Genomic DNA, 23,845 nt, shown 5'->3' with positions numbered 1-23,845 from the left:
CATGATTATACGCACCTCTGGTAAAGAGACATGATTATACGCACCTCTGGTAAAGAGACATGATTATACGCATCTCTGGTAAAGAGACATGATTATACGCACCTCTGGTAAAGAGACATGATTATACGCACCTCTGGTAAAGAGACATGATTATACGCACCTCTGGTAAAGAGCCTGACATGATTATACGCACCTCTGGTAAAGAGACAATGAAGTCATGAATATTCGCCAATCTCGCCGCATCGAATATTTTCTGGTCGTCGACCTCTGTCAGGACGCCATATCTTATATTCTCTCTGATTGAGATGTCGAATAAGACAGGTTCCTGGCTCACCACGCTGATGTTAGACCGCATCCATTCTATATTCAACTCCTTTATATCTACGTTGTCGAGTTTCTGGAAGGTGACATACAAAAATGTTAGATTTTCCCGAATTAAGAAAACTTCTTTTACATGGCCAGGACCAACGCTCTCAAGAAATACCAATCTGTGGTGACGGCACCTGACTGATCATACAGTACGGGAGTTGCTCCAGGAACAGACAATGTTGTCCAAAAGCTCACCTCAGTCAGAACCAATAGTAGAGGTTGACCCCATGTGAAAAATGTCCGGCCCTATTGTATTTTGGCGGATTATGGTATAAAGTTCTAAAAAGACTATGACCGTCTATACCTCGGACAATAAAAGTACTCGATAGAGTAACTGGATAATCTATCCAAGTCATTTAAATTTTTTACTCTGCACTCCATTCAAAGCACGAGTCGATGCGCTTCAGTGTATTTATTTCCCTAAAGATGGCGATCGTGACGTTCTCTCGTTGATGGCTTCAGGGCAGGGATAACCGGCTGGAAGAGGGTTTGTGTCCTCATAGATCTGCCTGGGCCATGGACGTTTTTAACACCTTCAGCGCCGAACCACGTAGATCTACGTGGCCCAAATCCCCCCTCTTTGAGCAGGTTATCGGAGTCTCACGGAATTCATGAAAGAACTACGCCATCGCCATCTTCAGGGCAAGGGGGAACTGAAAAAGGGCAAGGGAGGAACTGAAAAGACAACGGTCTTTTCAGTTCCTACCGTGCCCTGAAGATGGCGATGGCGTAGTTCAGAACTTGGACTTCATGAAAGAACTACGCCATCGCCATCTTCAGGGCAAGGGAGGAACTGGAAAGACCTCTTCTTGTCTTTTCAGTTCCTTTCTTGCCCTGAAGATGGCGATGGCGTAGTTCTTTCATGAAGTCCACGAGACTCCGATACCAGCTCAAAGGGGAGGGGGGTTTGGGCCACGTAGGTTCGGCGCTGAAAGTGTTAAAAGTAAGTTTTACCGATCGATCCAAAGAGAGAATCAGAGAATCTCAATGGATTATCGTACAATGTTGTAAAATGTTATATGAAATCCAGCAACAAGAGGACATTTTTAGCGAGGCCGAGACTGAATTGATTTTAAGCAAACGCTACAAAGATTTAAAAAAAGGTATCACATTTTTTTGCCTTATACTTACAATAGTTCCCTGCTCCGGATCATAAAACCTCTGTAGTAAGGCGACCATTGTGCTCTTCCCACAGCCGCTCGCGCCAACCAGGGCAATGGTGTTCCCGGCCGGGATGTTGAAGGAGACTTCCTTTAGGACACGCACGTTTGGTCGCGACGGATACTTGAAGCTCACCTTGGCGAATTCTATATCTCCTTTCAGGTCGCCCTGGAAAGATCATGGAAATAACTTAATCATTCCACCTCGGCCCAGCACCTAGATATCTTCAAAAGACAGATTGGGACCCAGCAGTGGTGTGGACATGTCGGTATTCGCCATGAGCCCATCTTGACCGGCAGTAAGTCTTTGGCTCCGTTACGCCTTTGGACTTCACATACACTCGCACTCCCCTTTTTGTCACAATTGGGTTGAGGGTGTGTTCGTTAAAAACACGTTTTCTCAACGCTGTCATTAAACTTAAGTGAAAAGTTTTGATGAGATTGAGATTAATAAAGTTAGGATTTAAGTCGATTTCTTTTATCAAGAGAGGTCTGCTTTTGTGACAGAGAGTGTCATGGACGTGAGACAGTCGAGTTTGGCCTACAGTAAGAGGCTTAGCCTACCAATTGTTTGCCCTCCTCTGAGTAACTATTGATGAATGGAACATTCTCGACGATCCTGAAGATGTGGGCGGCCGCTAGTTTGGCCTTGGCGTAATCAGGCAGAAAGGAAGAGGCCTGGCCCACTCCCAAACCAGTGAAGGCTATTGCAAAGAACACCCTGAAGCGAGATATTAGGCATTGGTGAACATTCAAGCGCAGGTAGGAGGAAACCGGCGGGACATCATGCAAATGTGACACAACTTGCACAGCCCTGGAGGCGAGATTGGTTACCGCGACGAAGACAAAAATCTCGCGGTCCGTTCAATCACAGGCCCCTGAAGCCTAGTTAGTGGGATTATCGGGCTAAACAATGGGATAAGCCATGAAGGTACTATGAGAAGAGTAATAGTACCTTCCTGGCTTATCCCATTGTTTAGCCCGATAATCCCGCTAACTAGGCTTCAGGGGTCTGTCACTCTGTGGTTCAATGTTTACATCAGCCGAGACCTGTAAAACAGAGTACTCTATCGTCTTTGTCTTAATAGGTAAGAAACGAGGCCGGTCCACTGAGTCCGGAGTGTAGCGATGGGCTTCCCCAGCCGCTCATTCAAAACACCCACATAAAATAATAGGCTGACCTGATCTGAAGCTCATGATTGGTTGATAGGTCGATCCTATTTTAAAATGGTGAGCGCAGCCACAGCTGATGGAAAATGTTCTTCATAATAATTGTACTGTAATTTCATCGTCGAAGAAAGCGGTTTTATTGTCGATTTGTGGAGTTATTTAACGAAATAAAGTAAGAAGTGGGTATCTTTAGGTACATTGCGTATATTTATATAATCTAAGTCTTTGCATGCGGCGACGTCTGACGATAAACGGCGTTTTATTCTGTAATCTATGCGTGGTCGGCGCCTATGTGAATACAATGTTACATGTACACGATGTGTGTATTGCAGTACAAGATCAATTCATGTGTTAGTGTAGTGTACATGTGCATAGGGTATTTATCAGGAGTAGACCCCTTTCATAGTTTAGTACATTGTAGTATGATGTGGACTTGATTATTCAAGCAGAGCTACATAAAGATAGGAACAGAAGATGGATCAACGAGGTCAAGGATGGTCCGAGAATGCGAGATGGAAACTAGGCCTACGGGAGATACGGTTGACCTACCCGGTAGCATGGTCAGCTGACTACCGTGAGCTGCCCCGCGAAAAAACAGAGCAGTTAGCGAGTGGGAGTAGAGAATGTGTTGAGCGCCACAACACCAGCACTCGGCAGCTAACAAAGCAGAATAGGAAGATGCTGTGTAGATCGAGATGAACAATATCAGAAAGTAGAGAATAACACCATTTTTTGTTGATCGACATAGAATTTTGTTGAGTTTAGCTTCCTCCACCTGGTGTATTAGGACTGTTGGGAGTGTTTTTGGGTTTAGCTTCCTCCACCTGGTGTATTAGGACTGTTGGGAGTGTTTTTGGGTTTAGCTTCCTCCACCTGGTGTATTAGGACTGTTGGGAGTGTTTTTGGGTTTAGCTTCCTCCACCTGGTGTATTAGGACTGTTGGGAGTGTTTTTGGGTATTCAAATTTAATGGCTGTAGGTCTGTTCTCTGAAGTGTCGTTACAAATGATGCTAACATGCAACTTCTTGAATGAGGCAATTAGTTTATATGAAATACCAGGTGGCCATGAAGTGTCAGTTGATGAGCCCCGTTGTTGACCAACTTGGTCTGTAAAGTTAGATATCTTATGTTGAAGGACTATGCAGGCCTATTTAGAAGAAGGGTCGAGACTACATGGCCTTATGCTTTAGTCGTAAGTAGGGCTACCGCTATATTAAATTCCACAGAGCGGAAATAAATGGTGGTTACGTCAGATAAACAGCCAGATCAGCTATGTTCCGAAATAGACCTTTTGAAATAACACTGTTACACTGAAGGGCCTGTGTTGGTCAAGTTTTTAGTGGCGAAGGGCCATGTTAGTGTATTTGTGGGCTTAGCACAAGTGCACGTTTGGATAATCGAGGGGCGGACAAGTATAGCACTGGAAATAAAGTGGTTTGAATACGAAAGGGTCAAGTCATATAGGTGAGTTAGCTTTAGCCCAAAGTGTTCAGATTTTACAGTGCTCAATGAACCACAGCCAAAAGAAAATGGAATATAAGAGGGTCGGGGTGCAGAGTTTACAGTGACTGATGCGTAACAATTAGTCAATACAAACCCTCTGAATGAAGAAAAGATGACATTTATAACCACCCAGCATGCCCAGTATAGTTTTAGTTTGAAATGACCCGTACCAATATTTTCAGTGGTCACATGATCACATCAGTTTGGACAGATGAGTTGACAGTTACACTGTAACCCTGTAAACTGAATAACATACTGCCAGTTGTATTATCTAGATACATACCTCCTGTTGTCTGAAAATTAATTGCATTTTTTGCAGCGCAGTACGTCTCTAATTATATGTGTCAAAAAGATGGATTGCCGTCGAATTTTAAATGACTTCAAATGAAATTCCTTTGGGAATCAATCTAAAAAATTATAATCAGTCAAAATGGCATTTGGCCGTGATGCTAATCTGTCAAAGATTTTGGACCCTGGTACTACTTGTTTCCATGGCTACAGTTATTACTCTGATGCTGTGGGTGTAAATAGATTGCAGAAATCAGCTATTTTTAGTGCTCGCTCAGTGTTGCGATGGCCGGACGGACGTGAGGTTTAATCATCATGTGGTAGCCCATGATCAAAGCTGATTGTTTATGACCACTCTGCCGCATTTGACGTAGCATTCGTAGGCTATGCTTTATTCCCCAGCACTTGAGTAATTAGTAAAAGTGAGGTGCGGTGATTGACAAATTTTTTAAACCACTCTGATAATTTTGATTGGTTGCCTCCTCCTTATACTATATAGTGACAAGTGTCTTGAAGAGAAACAGGAGCCTTGTGTTTAGGGTTGGCATAATAAGAAGGGGTGAAGGAATTCAGTACAGCTTATAGGCCTAGTGTGCACTTCATGTTTATACTTCATTTGAACGATTCATTGATGATTGCAGTCTTATTTCTCCTGATTATTACCCATACCTCTGTCCCCCACAGGTCGTCTATATCCTCCTTTAATATTCATCTTGCAGAGAATGAGCGAGAGCTGAGTCATGTGTTGTTAGGCGGCGAGACAAAGTCGATTGGATCAGTGGTTGTGGAGGGAATGGTCAGGATAGCTTGTTGTGATTGCAATGTTCGTCTAGGATTGAAGGTGAGTTGTTGAGCCTGTGTGTTATTTCTCGGGTTCATTGTGTGATTTTCAAAATGTTGAGACAGATGTGTTGCCGACTAATCTGATCAAGCCTTGAGTCTTGCCAGTTGCTGTTTGGCAAGTGGACCTTATGTGACTATACTTCTACTGGTATAGCCACCTCAGTTTTCAGGGTGAACCTGTTGGTACAATGGCCCAGTTATCATCTAAAATGAAGGGCCACAACCTACTTGTACTGTGCATGATTAGCATATGGTCCCGGCCAACTGCTGGTCTGGGTCAGGGTGTATTGGGTGAGCTCACACCTTGGTGTTCTCAAGGAACTAAACATACACCAGTTGGACCAATTTATTGCCAAGATGGCGGGGGGGGGGGAGGGGGGCACCCAAATATTATGTTGCTCGGTCTGTAAGAACTACTCGTGGCGGTCACTGAACTCCTGTTACTTTTGTGTGCCTTGGTTTGGTGTAAAAATCTAACCTCTCTTTCATCCCCGCACGAACATAGCAAAAATATTGCAAAAACTTGAAATTGCACAAAGGTTGCTTGTTGCCTCATCAACATGCAGACAGACTGTGACTCATGGCTGTATCTTATACATGTATACTGTTGTTGGCAATACCTGAGTTTACCATTAACCTGTGTGGTGTTTCCCGTACTGTAAACTCCATCGTTATTGTCATTGGGCTGTTTATTGTGTTACTCGTACTGTAAACCTCATAGTTATTGGATTGACCATCACCTCAGGCTTGCCAAAGCCATATAGATTAACAGGTCACCTTTGATCATTGGAAATCCAACTGAATTATCCTGCAGGCTCCTAGTCCTAGTGTATAGAACTAGTTACCAGCACTGTGTGAAACTCATAACTTTAATATTCAGCTGTGGATGTACAAGTATACATGAATGTCACAGGTTCTTGACCGTCCCCAGCATTTCTGAACCACAGCATGACTAGACACTAGCCAAGCATGACTAGACACTAGCCATGTATGTAAACCCAGAACCCTTGGCCAAGTATTCTATGTTACCCTGTAGTGGATACTGTGTTCATGGACTTGCTCAAAAGATGGCGCAGCAAGGGCCTGACCCTGGTCCTTTCCCAGTTGTTCTTCACAAATCAGTGAAAGGCTGTCAATTGACTAGTGTTCTCGACGCTCTCCTAGTCCTAGGCTTGATGGCACCACCAATGGACAGGTCTATGGCACCAGTATGATGCTTTGATGGCATAGGTTTTTGGGAGTACTCCTTAAAGTCCCTCACCATTCCCTAAAGAGAGCTTTAGAGTGAAGCCTGATAATATCAGGGAAACCAATAGCTCCTCAAAAGAGAGATTTCTATTGAATGAAGGTCAATAACGGCAGGGAAACCAACCCTCCCCTTACCTGTTTGTGGTTGCTGATACCAAGTGTTTTCACCCACCACACCTCCCCAGCGGCTCTTGTGGCAGATTGATGAAGAGCACTCTTGTGTGGTTTTCTCTCAGTTTACCCACGATACTTTGCAGCCATTTAACTGCAGTGATAAGTGACCAGATGATTACCTGATCTACCTGATCTACCTGATCTACGTGATGTCTTCCATGTCCATGGGGAAACGTATGGCCTTCATCGGCTCATCAAGTGCTCATCATGAGTTTTGTTACTCTCCTCATTTGTTACATAGGCAAGATCTTTGAATGATCAGTGTATAAAATGCCAGGTATGTTTTATATTTCTGTTCATGCCAAACCAAGTACATTGTACACTCCCCCAAACAATACACAGTGTCGGCAGTTGCCTCCTGACATTGAGTGATTTCAGGAGACTACATAACCTGATCAAACTGATAAGCACTGGAGAGAAATCTTCCTGCAATAATTCCGCAAGTAAAAGAATGATGATTTACTGTTTTGATGCCGTTGGATCGGGTCGTTGTGCTTCACGAGCCGGTTTCTTAGATTTGAGCATCCTGATTGTAACTTGCCATTATGTTTGATAAATCGGCTGAATTCATCACCGGAGGAGATCTAAACTAGCCTCGTTTTGTGAGTCACACTCCATTTATTTTGTTTGATGTCATTCTCTGACCTTGGCAAAAAAGTTCTAGGCTCAAAATAAACCTTTTTTCAGTTGGGTAGCAATTACATCTCAAGACCAAAGTCAAAGATGCCAGCACCAAGTTTTGGGTAGCAGTTGATTTCCTGTAGGTACTGATTTCCTGTTACTCTGATGTGCAATTTGGGTAGCACAACTGCTTATCAGGCACTACCTTTGGTAGTAATTCCTGACATTACTGGAGGAAATTACGATGCGAATTCACTTATTTCAAACCTTTAAGTTGACTAACTGATTGAAATTCTCCACCTGGATCTTTGAGAAATCAGGTGTATGTTTTGTAATATCTCATCTAATCAGTATAATGTTACTCTGTCATTCACATGATTAGCAATTTGGATTGATAGGAGACGGACTATTCTAAGAGTAGACTAGTTTTAGTTATAATAACGGGCTTACAGCACTTGAAAGTGGGGGTGATAAAGATTGGGGGGGGGGCATTTTATTTTTGAGCAGCGGTGATATCTGAATCCGTCCTGAAGAGCCAACTCGGGGAGGCTTCAACTTTTAAGTAACTTTTTAAATTTACCAAACTCATGTTATTGACATACGGATAGTATAAACCTCTACCATGTGTAATCCAGATGAACCCCCAGCTCTCTGTAAACAATGCTGAGATCCTCCAACCATGATCTAGGTTTGTTTGTTTAATCCAAGAATTCACTGAAAGTACTGATACTTTTTCATCGCTGTTATTTTTCATGTCAATATTGGCGGTCGAGTTATGGCCATCAACATTTTCGATGACTCATTTGATGGTTCATTTATGAATTCGATAAATTCGATGGAATCGCTGTCTTATGAACAAAGGAAATGTATACGATCTTGGGATGTATTCTAAGATAAGTGACTTCTGTTGTGTATAAGCTTGTGACATGGTTGTAACAGAATGAAGTAAGCAAAGATGATAATCAGATATCATCAGTTGCAGTGGGCACAAACCAATGTTGTACGATTGTTCTGGAGGCTTTTCAAGACAGGGCAGGTTATTTTTTAAAAGGAGCTGGTTGGTTAAACAATTCTAGGGTTTTATTACCAACTTGTCAGCTGCCCAGTACAGTACAACAGTACATATGTTAAAGGGATAATCAGCCTACTCCTTTAAGTTTGGAAAACTTCCCCATCAAACAGCATGCTTCTTCTTTTTCTTCTTCTGCTTTCTCTCCAAGCTGAAGAGTATCATCAGCCGACATGATCAGCCTCGGTAAAAAGCCTAGTCAGCAGATGTCATGTTCAAACTCTGCAGAAGATGATTAGGCAATATCTAATGACGAGACTAGGGTGGGATCATATTCATTGGTGAGGCAGACAGCCTGATGACAGGCTAGGGTGGGATCATGTTCATTGGTGAGGCAGACAGGCTGTAGAGGAGGCTAGGGTGGGATCATGTTCATTGGTGAGGCAGACAGGCTGTAGAGGAGGCTAGGGTGGGATCATATTCATTGGTCAGACAGACAGGCTGATGACAGGCTAGGGTGGGATCATATTCATTGGTGAGGCAGACAGACTGTAGAGGAGGCTAGGGTGGGATCATATTCATTGGTGAGGCAGACAGGCTGTAGAGGAGGCTAGGGTGGGATCATATTCATTGTTGAGGCAGACAGGCTGTAGAGGAGGCTAGGGTGGGATCATATTCATTGGTGAGGCAGACAGACTGTAGAGGAGGCTAGGGTGGGATCATATTCATTGGTGAGGCAGACAGGCTGTAGAGGAGGCTAGGGTGGGATCATATTCATTGGTCAGACGGACAGGCTGTAGAGGAGGCTAGGGTGGGATCATATTCATTGGTCAGACGGACAGGCTGTAGAGGAGGCTAGGGTGGGATCATATTCATTGGTGAGGCAGACAGGCTGATGACAGGCTAGGGTGGGATCATATTCATTGGTGAGGCAGACAGACTGTAGAGGAGGCTAGGGTGGGATCATATTCATTGGTGAGGCAGACAGGCTGATGACAGGCTAGGGTGGGATCATATTCATTGGTGAGGCAGACAGGCTGATGACAGGCTAGGGTGGGATCATATTCATTGGTGAGGCAGACAGGCTGTAGAGGAGGCTAGGGTGGGATCATATTCATTGGTGAGGCAGACAGGCTGATGACAGGCTAGGGTGGGATCATATTCATTGGTGAGGCAGACAGGCTGATGACAGGCTAGGGTGGGATCATATTCATTGGTGAGGCAGACAGGCTGTAGAGGAGGCTAGGGTGGGATCATATTCATTGGTGAGGCAGACAGGCTGATGACAGGCTAGGGTGGGATCATATTCATTGGTGAGGCAGACAGGCTGATGACAGGCTAGGGTGGGATCATGTTCATTGGTGAGACGGACAGGCTGATAACAGGCTAGGGTGGGATCATATTCATTGGTGAGGCAGACAGGCTGTAGAGGAGGCTAGGGTGGGATCATGTTCATTGGTGAGGCAGACAGGCTGTAGAGGAGGCTAGGGTGGGATCATATTCATTGGTCAGACAGACAGGCTGATGAGCTCATTTGTCTTTTACTTGGAGGTTGGGCTTCTTTCAGCATTGTTCAGTCAAACAATTCATGCATACTTGACAAATTTTGTACAGTTTTGAGGTGAGGCCATCTTTATGTTCCAGGGTTCCAACATGATGGTGGTTTTGAAGATGATTTATTGGAAAGAGGTGCACTGAATCTGTGATAGGTTTACCAGTGGCTGAGAATGAGAAATGAGTCTGATACCTCAGGATGAGGTCTACACCATATCTGCTTCTCCGGTACACATGATAACCGCCATCCTTGCCAATGATCAGGCTAACAACCTAATCTCGCACAACAACATGCTTATTTGCATATACTTTGTACTCGTTGAAGTACATTGCATGAGCTGGTGGCAAATTAAATGTAATTTTCTCCTTGTTTTATTGGGTAATATTGAGGTATAATACTTGTTACAAGATGCTGAATGGCCTTTGTTCATGGTGTTCAAGTGGTTTTTGAATCGAGGAAATTGCCAATTTGATGTGATAGTTATTTGGTTAATCACCATCTCGATCTATGACGATAATTCAGTCTCAGAGTTGAAGTCGGAATGGTGGTCATAAACAATGGGCAACCTCTCTATTGTCAGAGTTGAAGTCGGAATGGTGGTCATAAACAATGGGCAACCTCTCTATTGTCAGAGTTGAAGTCGGAATGGTGGTCATAAACAATGGGCAACCTCTCTATTGTCAGACAGTGGAAAAGCCAAGTGTCCGGCTTTAGAGACAACGCTCTCATTTTTCACACTTTTAAAATGGCCTCCCCATGACGACATGTGCATTTCGATTGATGACAGGCCATATTTTATTGACATCTGTTCAAGAGTCATTGAGTTCCCTGTCAGCTGTTCATAACGGTGTCTAGTGTTACCGGGTGATGGTGGTGTCTTTGGTTGAAAAGCTTAAGTGTTTGATCAATTACTTCATGAGAAATAATACTCCACACGCATCTAAATGTGTCATCGTCGTATTTCGTATTTGGACTTAGATTCTCCTTTGTGTGTTGTTCCTTCATACTGTTAGTCTGTGGTGTTCTCCATCATTATCAAGGTGACATATGCTTCCTCTCTATGCTGTATGATCAGGCTATATTAACCTTTTAAAGAATTATGATAAACTGAATCTGGACACATGTATTGGGATGCATCATCCTTTCCTGTCCTGAAGTGTCTTACTCAAGAACGTCTCCATCTCAAAGGATCAATTTAGAATCTGATATCAAATCCAAGATTTCCCAATTAGCTACGTGAGTATCCGGGACCATTCTGAAATCAGTTGTCGAAGATTAGCAATCCAGCTTAGGGATATCTGGGGACAGTTTTGTAAATTGGCTGTCGAAGATGATCTATTTAACTTAGCGATATCTTGGGACAGAATTCAGTAGTCACTTGTCCAATGCGTACGGTGCGAAGATCAATACTCAACTATTTATAGGCGGGCTGGTTGATCTATCAATACACTGTGCCGGCACCACGCTGGGAGCCTGACCACATTTATACTGTGATAGATAAACTTGGACAATTTGAATCGTGTTGACATGGTGTGCTTTTAAAATACTGGTACATGTAGGAATGTGGTTGAAATGAAGACATGTTCAGATATTGTTTCGGTAGAGATTCCATGTTGTGGATGTTTTCCATGTCACAGTACATGCAGTAAGTTCTGTATGCCATTGCATCTCAATGAATTGGTGATTGTCGACTCATGGCCTTATAACTCATTGTCCATTGTTGATCTATCTCATTGTCATTGCGTGATCTGATCTGACCGGGGAAACTTTTCCTGTTTGTGAAGTCTTAGATTCATGAAGCTTTTGTATGAGCAAGATTTCCTTTGGCTTTGTAGAGTTTTCAAAAGGTTGGCTGTACATCAATCAGTCACCATAAACCCTACAAACCAGGCCATTCCATGTGCAAAGCATGGATAGTCTTGTGGGCTGCATGGGTCTGTTGAGGTATTGTGACCAGTACTCTACTTGACTTACATGTAGTTTTGTCTTGTCACTAATATATTGGAATCCAATTAGCAAGTATATGGCAGACACTTCACCGCAAGATGGCGACTTAGACTACACTCATGCAAAGGTGCTCGATGTAGAAATAGTGCTTAGTGATTGCTCGCATTTGATTTGGTAAGGACTTCCTCTCCCTGTCCTTACCTCATAATGCTCTGGCACCACCCCCCCCCCCCCCCCCACCCCCACCCTTGGTGGTATGTACTTTATTGACAGGGTCTCATTCCAATCTTTGCAGGCTGTGATGTGATGTCCACCCACAATGTATGAAGAACTGCTGAACCACCGATGTGAACTCATAGACAACCTCGACTCCGAACCTCTCTTCGACTATCTCGTACAAAATGGCGCCTTGGAGCCTGACATCGCCAATGACATTAAAAATGGTCATGAGGGAGCGGAGGTGAATCACGCGCTGCTCAAGTTCCTGGACAGTAAGCGGCAGGAGAGTAGTGGCACGAGTCATCATGAATTGTTCATCAACGCATTAAGACAAACGGGTCATCTGCAGTTGGCGAACCTTCTCGATGTCGGCATACGCATTCAGCCACGCAGATGGAATTCTTTAGGTAAGAGTGGGATCAGCTTGGCCAACAGGGGGCATGGTCTTGGGTTTGGGTGTCAGGCTTGTAGTCCATACACCTCAACTGACACTTGGTATAACATCTTCTACCCTGGCAAAACTCTACACTTCATGCCCAACTGTAGTGGCTTAGAAAACACTAGCAGCTGGAGAAAATAGCGCACACCATTGAAGGATGTATGCAGTTCATACATGTACATTATGGGCCTTTACAACACAGACCAAAATAAAAGATTAATATTTCAGGTTGCCATAAAAGCCCTTTATCACTCTGCTCACAGAGAAATGAAATTAGCTATTCTAACTGAACTAAGACCTTATTATATGCTTGAATGACAATCCGGTAAAAATGTGTGAAGTCCTAGACTCCTATGTTGGTGACTTACATGACTTTTCCACTAGTAACATTAATAAGTAGAATACAGGTTTGGAATGATCCCTGTTTTAAGGAATGTTGCCAATAAGGAACCTACGCGAGCCACATTTCTGATGCAGAGAAAAAACCAGTGCTGAACTTCATACTAATGTCAGGTCTCAAAACTAGTGGAGAAAATGACACATGTTTCATTGAAACACTATTCTTTGATCCACTAAAAGAATACCAAAATATTATGAATAATATAATTCGTTAGAAATCATAGCTTACCGTGCTACAATGGATTGTTTGTGCAGTCTTATTGGAAGTTGATAAGAAGTTGGGCCTTATGGACGCCCTAATGAAGTGACTAGTCCGAGAGTGTAAACCTAGTTTATTATGTATGAAGTGTTGACAAAAACATTAGCGCCCAGGCTGGCAAATTGGTGTTGTATGCACGTAGCATTGTACCAGCAGCATTCTTGGAGATCTTGTCAGAGTAATGGTTATTGTTGCAATTTATTGCTGGCTACCAAATATAAACCAACTTGGAAGCCAGCGTGTGCCGAGACTGTGTGCGATGTGGTACAGGGTCACAAACTACTGCACTGGTGAACAGTCTACGTATATGCACCCTTACAATGCAAGCGCAGACCTCTTGTTCCCTTTGATTGATTAAGACAAGACTCTAGTCGGAGTACTTGGTTCTAGTCGGAGTACTTGGTTATTGTATTGTCCAGGGTTGTGTTGTGCATTCACCAGAGTATGCAAACACTATCTACTGATAAATGATGCTGGTCAAAATCTTCCATTGTTGCACTCTGGGATATTAGATATCATGATTCAAAAATGACTGCCAATTCCACAAACAGTCATTCCTAAGGGTCCTTGATTATCTATCGACAATACTGACCTTCATTGTGTTTTTAACCTTATTGTTTGGAGTGTTCTTACTTACTGTTGGAGGAATTTTTTCAGTTTGGTTATGACTTATCAAGTGCTCTTCTGTAACTGGAAATATTTGTTAACTTGCCAAGTGAAAGTTTTGTACTGGTGTGTATTTTGACATACATGGTACGAATCTATGTTTCTCACTCTCTCCATATGCCTCCCTTGGCTGGGGTCGTTGCCCTGAGAATCTATGTTTCTCACTCTCTCCATATGCCTCACTTGGCTGGGGTCATTGCCCTGAGAATCTATGTTTCTCACTCTCTCCATACGCCTCCCTTGGCTGGGGTCGTTGCCCTGAGAATCTATGTTTCTCACTCTCTCCATACGCCTCACTTGGCTGGGGTCATTGCCCTGAGAATCTATGTTTCTCACTCTCTCCATACGCCTCCCTTGGCTGGGGTCATTGCCCTGAGAATCTATGTTTCTCACTCTCTCCATACGCCTCACTTGGCTGGGGTCATTGCCCTGAGAATCTATGTTTCTCACTCTCTCCATACGCCTCACTTGGCTGGGGTCGTTGCCCTGAGAATCTATGTTTCTCACTCTCTCCATACGCCTCACTTGGCTGGGGTCATTGCCCTGAGAATCTATGTTTCTCACTCTCTCCATACGCCTCACTTGGCTGGGGTCGTTGCCCTGAGAATCTATGTTTCTCACTCTCTCCATACGCCTCACTTGGCTGGGGTCGTTGCCCTGAGAATCTATGTTTCTCACTCTCTCCATACGCCTCACTTGGCTGGGGTCGTTGCCCTGAGAATCTATGTTTCTCACTCTCTCCATACGCCTCACTTGGCTGGGGTCATTGCCCTGAGAATCTATGTTTCTCACTCTCTCCATACGCCTCACTTGGCTGGGGTCGTTGCCCTGAGAATCTATGTTTCTCACTCTCTCCATACGCCTCACTTGGCTGGGGTCATTGCCCTGAGTGGTGTTATAAATCAGCCACAACAACAGGGCCGGTTCTTAACACAGCAAATTCAGCTCAAACAAAGTGAGGTGTGTGATGGTCGTGGCCTTATGTTCCATAAACAGGGGCGAAGAGGATTAAGTATGTCAAGTGAGGTGTCTTGCTGAAGACCACAAGAGGTGTTTAGGAGTTGAACACATCTGGCCATAAGACCACATTGCCGACCAGATCAATCTATGGAACAAGCATTTTCAAGAGGGGTGAAAAAGTTATTTTTTTGGAGTGCCCTTTCACCTGTATGATCGCTGTAAACAATTTGGGATTAGAATACTCTAATCATAGTAATTGGAATAAATGGTACTAATCTGAGTATAAATCATGGTGAGACCAGAACATCCACACGATGCCAATTCCACCACCAGATGAAGCATAACTTGTTAATGAGCTTAAAGGTTGAGGAATCTCAAAGGCTTCTATCTATAGATGCTCTGTACTGCTTTCATCAAAGGTTATGCAACCCTGCCAGCAATCATCTGATTGGTGTTATTCCATTCATCAGGAAAGTACCTGGCCTATTTGGTCACTATCAAAGCAAGACTTGTTGCTACTAGTGCTGGAGAAGCAGGAAAACTGCCCTGGATTTAAATGCCTCCTGTTAAATGTGCCCTTATCAATATAGTCCCCAGTTACGTACATCAAGAAGAAAGCTTTCACAATTACAGAGATCGGGGACTTGTCCTTGACACTTTAAAATTAACTACTAGAATGCATTTCATCACAATAACAAAGTGATCTTGCTATTTAAGTTCAATACACCCACACACCATAACTTTTCTCTTTGATTTCACCAAGCATATCACTTCTCAAAACGTCTTCTCTCCTGTTCTCATTACAAAAAATAAGATAATGTTATTAAAAAAATTGTTATTGAAAAAATGTAAAGTCTTCTCTTCTTTTCGCACAGGCTACTTGAACAGATCCAGGCACAAAGGTATGTATGACCTCTGTGAATTAAAAAAGGACGGACTACTTATCATCTTATAGGGTACTAGCATTGTACCCGTGGTGCACGCACGTTCAAATGGGCTTTACCTTGAATAGATTGAATTACAATGAAAATCTAATGCAATATCAAAGGAGCCATATCGAAGAGACAAATTAAACCAACCATTTGTCCACAAACTCGGACCTAGCTGTGGCGTGCTGTATGCGTGCATATAAAAGTATATCAGTTGGTCCGATAGAGATGATGAGGCAATGCCTCGTTCCTTAGTCAGCAATCCAAATGCGCCTTTTTATACGGAGAAGAAGGAGATCCCGGATAGGCCTTCACATGTCAGCCTCCAAATAGCTCGAACCAATTGCACTATCACTACTATAACTTTAAAATGCATGCTCCTCCTACATGTAGCAAGGTCTCGGGCAAGGCACTTACTCGACAGGCAAGCTAGAAGTTCAGCACCGTGAGCAGCTCCTTGATAAGGCCATGCCAAGTTCAGAGTGCCTCTTCAGATACATCAATCAAGTATTGAAGGCTGTGGTGAGCACATAAACAGATCATGGTAACCTTCATTTGAAAATCCCTTCATAATCAAGGGCTAGCTCTGGCTAACACAGCACCCATAGACAATAGACCACCAATTTGACCCCAGCTCCTTACTGCGGGAAAACCCAAGTCAAGCAACCAAAAGTACCAAAAATACATTTTTGTTTACATTTGAACTGGACACATACGTTTGTTTACAATTCTTTTCCCCGCGAAATCTCGAAGATCACGTGACCTGCAATCGTGGATTGAAAATAACATTAACCTTAGTTCAGCAGTCAACAGGTGCAGGCTGTTCCAATCATTCCCCTACAGCCAGCTGTTCAACAGGTAATGTTAGCCATCCCACAGGGAGTGCAGGTAATTGATTAAGCCCCTGTATAACTAAACAGCAATGACTTGGCTTTCGTGCATGCTTTCGTGAGTGGTAAGGAGAATTGACAGTGTCCGATAAAAAAATCCCTCATTACTGCTCCGCTGAAGTTAATTTCCGAAAATAAACATAACGTTGCATCAGGATAACATATCACCTGCAAACGTGCAAAATTTCGAGATGAAACATACCCCCAAATGGCACTTTATTGAGCCGCCTTATAGTATTATGATATAGATTTGGTCTCATGGTGCAATTCACATCTTTGCCATTTTTGGAGGATTTAGGTAACATATCTTCCTCTTCGAGGAGCTTTAGCCTAGCCTGGCAAACAAATTCTGGAACAGAGAATCTCCTTTGTGAAGTTTTTTTCAGAGAACTTTGAAAAACCAGGAGTTTGGTTCCTTGAAACCCATGCCAGTTATTTGGTGTGTTCGATTTCTAGCGCCGCACTTCAGTATGCATCAGATCTCCCGCACTGAGGCACATGCCCAGTATGAGGCAAGGCTGAACACTCTTGCGCCAGGCCCAAGTAACTTTAGGGTAAAGTAGCGTCAAAAAGAATCACCAGACACACTACTGGATGTGCATTAACTACAAAAACGACTCACTAACCTTATTAAACAATTTTTTCACATCCAAATATCAATTTCTTCCAATAGCTATTCTATTTTTGCCAAGAAAGTGCAGTCTGATGTAATCAACACATTTCGTATATTTTGCAAAGCCGGCATTTATAGGATCGTTTGCAATCTTTTCTCAAAGGTCATTTGTGGCGGCCATTTTATGTATAAGTAACCCGCTCGCAGGGTCGCTCACTTCGGCCGGGCGCGAGATGAGGCGCCAGTACCAGAAAGGACGCACTGGCGCTTACTAGTGCCGTGCTAGTAATCGAACACGCTAATTTAGAGAGATGAATGTGGGTTCTCCCAAGAGCCCTTAACAATCCAATGCACCAGGCTAGGATTTCTCTCCACTCTTCCGCACTTCCACCATGTTTATGCCAAAATGCATCTTCAAAAGAGATAAGTAATAAAATGAAAAAATCCTCAAAAGTTGATTTTATTTTTATTCCAAAAATGGCAAATCAGTTTGTATTATATGCAATGTGTTTTTGGCCCGAAGAACAATGTGCTGAGAATACTCTTCCATCGCACTGGAAGCTAACTCAGGGGGATAAGGTAGGTAAGTACCGAGTGAAAGTCAGGATGTTATAGGTGACTTCTGGTCTTCAGGTGTAATCTTGTGTCGCTCTGGGCTGACAGAGAAACTCTTACATTAACCAGGTGTTCCGATATTTTATGTATTCAGGTCAGGTATGTCTCATTCTGCAAGTGAATGCTGTCGAGGTGCGACCAGACCAGTTCCCCGTACGCCGAGGGGTCTCGGGCACGAGCTACTGGATAAGTCTTGCCGATCTGAAGCTATTTGAGGATATGAAACTGACACCGGCGCCATCTCTAAGAACGACAACATCACAACACCTCGGCGGGAACAGCATCGTACAAATCGATGATGAAAAGCCGTCAAAATGCATATGTGGGTGCTTTGGTAGGATTTTCGGGAATAAGAAACGTAAGGGAAAGACGAAGGATCATGTGAATGTTCAGTTGGTGTACGAGGTGCCTGATCACCAGAGATTGGAGACTGTGATGGAAGGAGCCGAGAAGCTGAAGAGAAAGTGCTCTGATCGCAACCAGAACCGCACTCTAGGGCTTGCTGCTCACGGGACACCGTCCGACAGTGGTGTGGAAAATTCTGATCGGTCACATGACAATAGCGAGGAGTTCCTTCTTCTGGACGATATCAAAATGAGGGCGGATATATTGCGTGAAAAGTCAAATAAATTCTATCAGTTGCTTCTCGATCCGGATACACCCACAAGAAATGCGCTGGTGAAATATTTCGAACAAGTACGTGGGATTCTAGTTGTGGATATTGTTTACGAAGACGGGATTATTATCAGGAGTATATGTACGAAGGAGAACCAGTTGAACTCGCTCGATGACGATTTCCAGAGTGGAAAGCTGGTCCATGAGTTAGAAGAGGTTTTGATTAACGAGAATGTATTACATCTGATTGCCATTTTAGCACTCAAATTGCAACTTTCAGCAGAGGAGGACGAGTTTCCAAAGGCTTTAAAGGACTTGCAGTCTTAGCATCAGCACAGTTTAGGTGCTTCTGTTTTCAAAAAAAATCGGTGAAGTTTTTGGAGACACAAATTTGGTAGAGTGGTACGGTAAGAAAATGTGTGAAGGCATTAAAAAAGACCAGCAGTTGTAATTTCTGGCCAGTTGAGATGCTGGACTTATTTTAGAAAAACAAAAGGCACCTTTGAAAGTAACGAATGTGAGGAAGATGTCTTTAGAAAGATAAACTTGGTCAACTGTACAATTAGGAAATGTGTTAGATGGTTCTCATGAGGGTAGTACACATGACTGTCATGTTGGTGGTTCTCATGAGGGTAGTACACATGACTGTCATGTTGGTGGTTCTCATGAGGGTAGTACACATGACTGTCATGTTGGTGGTTCTCATGAGGGTAGTACACGACTGTCATGTTGGTGGTTCTCATGAGGGTAGTACACATGACTGTCATGTTGGTGGTTCTCATGAGGGTAGTACACATGACTGTCATGTTGGTGGTTCTCATGAGGGTAGTACACATGACTGTCATGTTGGTGGTTCTCATGAAGGTAGTACACGACTGTCATGTTGGTGGTTCTCATGAGGGTAGTACACATGACTGTCATGTTGGTGGTTCTCATGAGGGTAGTACACATGACTGTCATGTTGGTGGTTCTCATGAAGGTAGTACACATGACTGTCATGTTGGTGGTAAGAAAAAGATGTACTTGTTGTGCTGCAGGCTTGAAAGTTGAAAAGAGCGAGCCTTGTGTGTTATGAATAGGAAGATCAAAGAATAAGTAACATAGTTTTTTGGAACACATAGTACCTATATAAAAAGACGCATGTCTGTTGAACGTGTGAGTGTCGCCTACTGTCTGCTTTGCTCACTCAACATCAGATCACTAGACAATGTAGAATGAAAGCTGGCAATCAGAAGTGCTTCCAACTTACGTCTCTTTCGATGCTTTGCGACTCTGACAGAATGATGAGCACTTTAGCTGGGACTTCATCCAGCAAGCCTTTAACAGCCATTGCTGGCTTATCTGGGCCAGTCCAAACACTTTAAACACTTGTGATCAATATCAAGCTAAATCAATGATGCTATATTGCTAATCAGTGAAAGATCTCATTCAATATTAAATGTCCTTATTTCATCATTTACAAATATACGTTTGTGTGTTCTTATATGAAATAGAAAAATATCAAAGCAAACTTTTATGATTTTCATAATCTAATATTCATACATTGTAGTCAATTGTTGTGGGAAATATTATTCAAGTTCAGTTTGCCTTTCCATAACATTCAACTCTTTCAAACAATCCTACCAAGCATGTCGTGTGGAGAACATTGATAGACCGCCTGCATCACTATTTGCATGTTGGTCTCGCTATGAATGGTTTAGTGAATCAGACCAGTTGTTTGAGGAGGAGGTTTTCTTATCAAAAGGGTGATTTCATACAAGTATTTAAAACCAGAGTCCAATTGGTGATGACTTCGTAGTCTTATCTAGAAAAGTGTGGTTTTCATCATACTGACATAGCATATTTGCCAAAGCCATACTACCTCCGTGTGCTATAGGTGGTTGGGGAACTGTGATGGAGGTTTATAACAGGACCATGCAGTCAATATGCATTGTCAGTCATGTCAAGTTGTTTGGTGATTCGTGGACTTGGTGATTGTGATACAAGTAGGCCTACATATACGAGAGGAGTACTTTGCGATAAGCTGTAATTAACATTCTTGCCTTTGAGTCAGTTGTATCACATCATGTATTTGATTCTTAACTAATTTGTTGCTTATTTCTGGAGCACTCATCAAAGTCATGTTTATACTTTGATTACTTTGATAGAGGAATCAGACCATCATTCAGTGAGTTATTGATTGTGATGTATAACCGTTGAATTCACCCCATACAAGAGCAGGTGTCTAATACTTTGCGACCTCTCTATCGGGCTGCCGAAATAGATACGTGTAGACTTGACAAGCTTGATGGAGGTTCCAAGCTCATCTTTGTAACTTTATGTATCTGTCCATCAAAAGTGCTTGTTATTGTCAGTAAGTTGTTCCTGTTGTGCTTTGGTGATTTTCCTTTTCATCTGATAAGATAAGGAATCACCGTGGTTCTAAGTGATATCATGCTGTGGTTGGTCATGTAACTCCATGCATCACATCTAACTGCTGATAAATATTGTAGAACTAGATGTGAAACATGTCAATATTCTAATCACCTCAGCGATTTACTTTGGGGTGAACCTCCGTCTGTTGAAATGTGTGTTGTATGATTAATACCTTGAGCTCTTCTTGCCTTTGTCAGTAACATGAACCAATATGACAGAAGTGCCATCTATCAGCCTGTGACTGAATCAAACAGTCTGCTCTCTTCCCAGATATCATGCCTTTGTCAGTAACATGAACCAATATGACAGAAGTGCCATCTATCAGCCTGTGACTGAATCAAACAGTCTGCTCTCTTCCCAGATATCATGCCTTTGTCAGTAACATGAACCAATATGACAGAAGTGCCATCTATCAGCCTGTGACTGAATCAAACAGTCTGCTCTCTTCCCAGATATCATGCCTTTGTCAGTAACATGAACCGATATGACAGAAGTGCCATCTATCAGCCTGTGACTGAATCAAACAGTCTGCTCTCTTCCCAGATATCATGCCTTTGTCAGTAACATGAACCAATATGACAGAAGTGCCATCTATCAGCCTGTGACTGAATCAAACAGTCTGCTCTCTTCCCAGATATCATGCCTTTGTCAGTAACATGAACCAATATGACAGAAGTGCCACCTATCAGCCTGTGACTGAATCAAACAGTCTGCTCATGACCAGGTAGCATAATTATGTTAATAATGCAGGAGTGACATCATAATCTATTTACCAATTTGGATTGTGCCCTCCAGTGACCCTGTATTCATTCTGTCCAACCTGAGCTGACTTTGGGGCAGAGACTGTTTACCATCAGTATGATTATTTGAAAGATGACCTACAACCGATGAGACTGTTTACCATTTATCAGTATGATTATTTGAAAGATGACCTACAACCGATGAGACTGTTCACCATTTATCAGTATGATTATTTGAAAGATGACCTACAACCGATGAGACTGTTTACCATCAGTATGATTATTTGAAAGATGACCTACAACCGATGAGACTGTTTACCATTTATCAGTATGATTATTTGAAAGATGACCTACAACCGATGAGACTGTTTACCATTTATCAGTATGATTATTTGAAAGATGACCTACAACCGATGAGACTGTTTACCATTTATCAGTATGATTATTTGAAAGATGACCTACAACCGATGAGACTGTTTACCATTTATCAGTATGATTATTTGAAAGATGACCTACAACCGATGAGACTGTTCACCATTTATCAGTATGATTATTTGAAAGATGACCTACAACCGATGAGACTGTTTACCATTTATCAGTATGATTATTTGAAAGATGACCTACAACCGATGAGACTGTTTACCATTTATCAGTATGATTATTTGAAAGATGACCTACAACCGATGAGACTGTTCACCATTTATCAGTATGATTATTTGAAAGATGACCTACAACCGATGAGACTGTTCACCATTTATCAGTATGATTATTTGAAAGATGACCTACAACCGATGCAAGTTGCTTGTCCGCTTGACAGTTGTTATAACGTTATTAAAAAAAACATGAGGTGTTTGTACATTTTTTGGGTAATTTAACATGTTTAATATATAAAGCATGGATCCTTCGAAAGAAGATAATTTGTTGCTAATGGTGTAATATATTAATAAGCAACTATATGTTTCAGTGGAAACGATTTGAAAAAGGTTTTGGCCAAGTGTCAGCATGCATATGTGTAATTGAATGCTTTTATGTGATGTGATTTGCCGCAGAAAACGAGGGGGAAAAACTGGATTGTTTGTGCGATCATGGCCTATTGTGTGCTCTTTGCAGAATCAACATATTCTTTGCATGAAGCTGTTATGTGACTTTTCATTTCCAGAAATATGTCGGTTGATTACAACCCCTACTAACCACAAGTGAAGTCATACACTTGGTTCAACTCCTACTTAAGTTGGCTATTGGCGCCCTTGTATCACAGAGTCTATTAATATTGCGTGGGACCGGGAATGTTACTTTTGACCATAATACAGTTTACATACATGTGCAGATTTCCCAGGGACGCATTGTTACGATAAGATGGTTAACCTGCCATATCGTTTGTAAAGGAGGAGTGCCTCGTGCTAACACACCATCACTAATAATGAGAGCGCTTGCATACATTTCTACTGATGCACCCTCATTCTACGAACCAAGGCTATTTACTTTTGAAGATGAATGATCTCTGGAAATTTTGAACAATCGCCAATGATGGCCCAGTATTTTCCCAAAACATTCCTCCTTTAATTTGAGCAGCTGAGCTTGTTGCTTATAGCATATGCGATGTGTTGCTCCCTTAAACTCTGAGTAATTATTGTGAATTTGCAATAATTGTAATTAATAGTGCCATTTTAATTAAACTAATGCTATACCATAAATATTATCTTGTTTGTTTTGTTGCAGTGAGTATGGTCAGGCTGAAGGAGCTGCCTCTATCATGATTCCTGCACCTAATTGAGGTGATATCGGGGCCAAGCTGTGACATCATGACATTTTGGCCTCCCATGTATCACCCTGATTATGATAATAATCTGCATGTCCCTGCTGACAGAGAGCTTCATGTCGCTGCTGAGAGAGTGCCGGCACATCATGTTACAGGGCAATTACTGTAAATCAGCTCCAGCACAATGGGTGATATGAATAAAGACTAGCAAATGCTTTTATCTAAAACTCCATGTACATTTACACTAGGCCTTTCTGTACAAAATTGAAGTAAAAGCATTTGCTAGTCTTTTATTTATATCACCCAATGTAATAACATCGCTCTACACAGTCTTAAAAGTTGCAACGGCTCCTGACCAGGTTTACAGTATGTAAATCAACCTAAACAAATTGGTGGAATTGAGAACAATACATTTGCAAAATTCCTTAGTCTCACTGGAG

At 42.4% G+C, this 23,845-nt stretch overlaps 2 protein-coding genes across 6 annotated transcripts in view; one reads left to right on the top strand and one right to left on the bottom strand.

The window, feature by feature from the left end:
* Positions 1-23,845, bottom strand: part of LOC135496853 (ATP-dependent translocase ABCB1-like) — a 44,206-nt gene that overhangs the window by 1,744 nt on the left and 18,617 nt on the right. Inside the window, exons 24-26 of the mRNA XM_064786407.1 lie at positions 2,094-2,250; positions 1,501-1,698; positions 194-397 (exon numbers count right to left, since the gene is read on the bottom strand). Of these exons, the coding sequence (XP_064642477.1) occupies positions 194-397; positions 1,501-1,698; positions 2,094-2,250 (559 nt within the window). The remainder of the gene's footprint in view (positions 1-193; positions 398-1,500; positions 1,699-2,093; positions 2,251-23,845) is intronic.
* LOC135496854 (uncharacterized) lies at positions 1,740-23,326 on the top strand. 5 transcript variants are annotated; one of them, XM_064786411.1, is made up of 5 exons: positions 1,740-1,828; positions 5,210-5,331; positions 12,183-12,513; positions 15,705-15,731; positions 17,971-23,326. In XM_064786411.1, the coding sequence occupies exons 3-5, from the start codon at positions 12,207-12,209 to the stop codon at positions 18,816-18,818; spliced, it is 1,182 nt and encodes a 393-aa protein (XP_064642481.1). In that variant the 5' UTR covers positions 1,740-1,828; positions 5,210-5,331; positions 12,183-12,206; the 3' UTR covers positions 18,819-23,326. The 5 variants fall into 5 exon arrangements, with proteins under 5 accessions (XP_064642481.1, XP_064642478.1, XP_064642480.1 ...); XM_064786408.1 differs by lacking the exon at positions 1,740-1,828 and adding an exon at positions 2,780-2,878; XM_064786410.1 differs by lacking the exon at positions 1,740-1,828 and adding an exon at positions 2,780-2,892.

This window comes from Lineus longissimus, chromosome 12 (genome assembly GCF_910592395.1).
Source record: "Lineus longissimus chromosome 12, tnLinLong1.2, whole genome shotgun sequence".
Lineage (NCBI taxonomy): Eukaryota > Metazoa > Nemertea > Pilidiophora > Heteronemertea > Lineidae > Lineus > Lineus longissimus.
This window is presented reverse-complemented; position numbering and strand designations above follow the sequence as displayed.

Coding starts and splice junctions, on each gene's coding strand:
- LOC135496854 (XM_064786411.1), top strand. CDS start 12,207: ATGTATGAAGAACTGCTGAACCACCGATGTGAACTCATAGACAACCTC. Junction 12,514..15,704: donor ACGCAGATGGAATTCTTTAG/GTAAGAGTGGGA, acceptor CTTTTCGCACAG/GCTACTTGAACAGATCCAGG. Junction 15,732..17,970: donor GAACAGATCCAGGCACAAAG/GTATGTATGACC, acceptor TTATGTATTCAG/GTCAGGTATGTCTCATTCTG.